The sequence below is a fragment of the Anas acuta genome, chromosome 5 (assembly GCF_963932015.1).
Source record: "Anas acuta chromosome 5, bAnaAcu1.1, whole genome shotgun sequence".
NCBI classification, from domain to species: Eukaryota; Metazoa; Chordata; class Aves; order Anseriformes; family Anatidae; genus Anas; species Anas acuta.
This window is the reverse complement of record NC_088983.1, coordinates 2,594,813-2,598,485: the sequence shown is the minus strand read 5'-3', so window position 1 is coordinate 2,598,485 and position 3,673 is coordinate 2,594,813. Positions and strand designations below refer to the sequence as shown.

At 60.2% G+C, this 3,673-nt stretch overlaps 1 protein-coding gene across 1 annotated transcript; it reads right to left on the bottom strand.

The window, feature by feature from the left end:
• Positions 1-1,148: 1,148 nt before the first annotated feature.
• On the bottom strand, positions 1,149-3,154 carry MGAT2 (alpha-1,6-mannosyl-glycoprotein 2-beta-N-acetylglucosaminyltransferase). Its single transcript, XM_068682226.1, has one exon. It carries the CDS (start codon positions 3,051-3,053, stop codon positions 1,707-1,709), a length of 1,347 nt encoding a protein of 448 aa, XP_068538327.1. The 5' UTR covers positions 3,054-3,154; the 3' UTR covers positions 1,149-1,706.
• Between the last annotated feature and the right edge of the window lie 519 nt (positions 3,155-3,673).

Sequence of the window (3,673 nt, the reverse complement as noted above, 5' to 3'; positions counted from 1 at the left end):
GCTGCTCTGGAATCTCTCCTACATCGCTCTGTTACAGGCAAGTGCTGGCAGGGACGGGGGTACGCAGCGTATGTGATACTTCTACGAGTTCAGCGGAAGCCAAAAGCGTTTGTGCCAGCGCAGCACGGCTCCGGCTGAGCGAGGGTGGGTGTTTCGCTGGGTTAAGTTTAACCCAGATCAATTCTGTCACCCAGTTGTGCAACTCCTTGTGGGAGGTACCAAAGGGCTGACACAACTGGCACAGCTCTCCTCAGCATCAGCCCTGACTTTGTGAAACTATGAAACTGTGGCAGTTACCAAAGCTCGTACAAAATCTTGGCAGTAAAATTAACGCTGAAAAAAAAAATAATCAAAAAATGTTTTATCATGGCACATTCAACATAAACATCTGCATACTATTGAAAGTATTTCACAGACCCTGGCGCTCTCCCAAATGAACGTTTAACTGATACATTCACAACCCATAAAGTAGGTGACAAATGCTGGTAAAAGGGAAGCCTTGCTGCAAGTCCTTCCATTCAATTAGTAACTGTGATTGCTGGAGTCATAAGGACGCCAACCCCTGTTAGCTAATTAAAAAAGGAAGTTTTTTTTCTTTTTGCTTTTCCTCCCTCCAAATCTCTCAGCATAAAATCTACCTGTTTGTCTGTCACCTCAGCTGAACGGTTGCTTTTGCTGACACCCTCCTGTTCCACAAAAAGCTCCTTCTGTGCTGCTGCTGCCAGTTGTGCCTTACAGTGAGGTGCCATCAGAGCAGCTGTACCGTTACACTAAGAGCAGGCAATAAGTGCTCGGTGTTGAGGAACGGCGCTGATCTCTGTTGCCCGTGGCTGCCAGCCCCACTTTGGTGCGTTTCCAGCACGCAGCAGAATTGTCACCGGTCACCTTACCCGGCTCGCTAATCTGGGTGTGCACCTTTTTTGTTCCAAACAAGAGTGTGCGGGTATCACACGCTTGTTTCTCTAGTCTAACTCAATTAGTAAGCATCATTAAAAATTTAATAAAGTTAAATGCACCCTCCTGGAATGGCTGATGGCATCTGTTCAGCACTACAGCCGCCCACCCTCCTGCACCCGCCCGCCCCAGTCCTGGCTTTCTAGCAACACAAGGTGACGTGATCGTTTCGGGATAATCAAGAACTCCTCAGGTATTACAAAACAACTGAATTTTATTTTGGCAGAACTAAAAAAATCGTATATATTTATCTACATTGTAGTAAAAACAATGATTTTTTTTTTCTGTTTGTTTTTCCTTCATATATTCATCAACACATCGCAAACCAACCGGGACGCAGGTACCGAGGGCCGCGGGGAGGCTCAGTCCGCTCGCTCCTCACCACGCGCTGCCCCTTCCACGCTGCACCGAGGGCACGTCAGAGGGAAAAGGAACGAAAACCACACGCTGTGAGCACCCGGAGAGATGCACTTAAATACGAGTTTTCTCCTCCTCCTCCTCCTGGTAAGACGGCGACGGCCGCCTCCTGCGCACGGGTGTCGAGGCTGCTCCGAGTGGCCCAGCGGCAGCGCGCTGCCCGTCTCCAAAGGCTGGTGGCCGGACATGAAAGATGACCATCGTGGGACGCCTTTGACAAGAACGTTTATTCATATTAAAGCAGAAACCAACCCATAAATGCTTTTATACATGTGTGTGCCTGTAAAAGACAATATGGAGCAATTCAGAAAGAAAAAAGGCTGCGAGCGCGATCCTCACTGAAGTCTGCGGTAACTCTTACAGAGTTCGTGGTCCCGGATGTCCCCCCAGCCTCCGTTTTTCACGTGGGGGGACAGGGGTGCCATGGAGTACCTTTTACTGATACTCATGGCTTCGGGGAACAGGTACTGTCGGTTGCTGTTCAAGAGAGAGTCGATTTTGGCACTCTGGGTGGACGGTCTGCAGGATTTCTTGTGGTGCATGCCACAGTCCCCCGTGTGGAAAATCCTGGGGATTTCGGGGACCAGCACTTTCCAGAACTTTGGAAGACAGGAGACAGTCAAGTGCTGCAGGGTCCAGTCCCAGTTGTAGTCGTCGTAGGTGCAGAAGGCGTCCGTGCACTCGATGAGCTTCTGGTAGGTGTCTCTGCCGAAGGCCATGCCCATGTTGTGCTCGGTGGACTTCCACGTCTTCATCTCCACCTTGTCGGCGCGCCCGGCGAAGGTGCCGCGCACGGGGCTGTAGGTGCCCAGCGAGACGATCTGGCACTCGGGGCACTCGCGCTCGCGCAGCGCCCACAGCTTTTTGACGACGTGGTAGAAGTCGGGGGCCAGGTAGTGATCCTCCTCCAGGAAGACCACGGGCCCGGCGTGCTCGCGCAGCGCCCGCACCCGCTCCCAGACGAAGTGCAGCTTCCACCACCAGTGGTGCTTGGTCTGCGAGAAGCGGGCCTCGCGGTAGTGCCCGAAGGAGTCGGGGTACTCGGCGTTGATGCAGCCCAGCCGCAGGGCCGCCGCCTTGCCCACGTCTCGGGGGCAGTCGCGGGGGTCGTGGCCGGGGAACTCGCGGGGGTAGAGCTGGATGCTGAAGGGGAAGAAGACCTGCAGCACCGGGCAGAAGTCCACGCCGGCCGCCAGCCGGTTCAGCTCCTCGGCCCACAGGTCGTGGCTCAGCACCAGCAGCACGTTCTCCACGCCCGCCGCCCTCCGCAGCGACTCCAGCAGCAGCCGCAGGTGCTCGGCGCGATCGTGCACCTGCACCACCAGCACCACGTCGGCGGCACCGACACCGACACCACCGGGAGCCCGCCCCGGGAAGCGCCCCGCGTTGCTCAGCGGCTGGTCGAAGTTCAGCCGGTAAACGAGCGAGCGGTAGCTCCGCGTCCCGTTCTCGGGAAGCACCGGGACGAGCTGAGGAGCGGCCGAGGCCGAGGCGTTGTTGGCGGCGGGGCGGCGAGGAGGCGGCGGGGGAGGCGGCGGCGGCGGCTGCTCGCTCGCCCGCGGCGGTTCCCCGGTGCCGCCCCGCTGCTGCCTCCGCCGCCCTCCGCTCCACAGCACCAGCGCGCAGGCCGCCAGCGCCAGCGCCAGCAGCAGCACCTTGCGCTTGTAGATCCGCAGCCTCATCCTCCAACGCCTCCCGCCGCCGGCGGCCGCCGCCGCCGCCGCCGCCGCCGCCGCTGCTCCCGCCGGCCGCGCGCGCCGCCGCCGCCGCCCCCCGCGCCCACGTCGCCGCCCGCCATAGGGCGCCCGGCCGGGCCCGCCGCCGGAGCAGCCTCATTGGCCGCCGCCGGCGCCATTTGCTGAGCCGCTTCCGCCGGGGGGAGGCACCGGGGGCAGCACCGGGAGCGGAGGGAGCCGGGCGGGGCAGCGGAACCGGGAGAGGCACCGGGAGCGGAGGGCACTGAACGCACGTGGAGAAAGGGACGCGATGCCCGGAGCCCCCTGGGGAGTTTGGGGGTGGGGGGGGTGAGGAGAAGCCACGGGGAAGTCCCGGTCCTGGACATCCCGGACCCGGACACCCCCGTCCCAGACACCCTAGTCCTGGACATCCCAGTCCCGGACACCCCCGGTACCGGTCACCCCCGTCCCGGTCACCCCGGACACCCCTGGTCCTGGACATCCCAGACCCGGACACCCTGATCCCGGGACACCCCTGTCCCAGACACCCCGGACGTGGACACCCCAAACCCGGGACACCCCCGGTCCCGGTCACCCCAGTCCCGGACATCCCAGACCCGGGACGC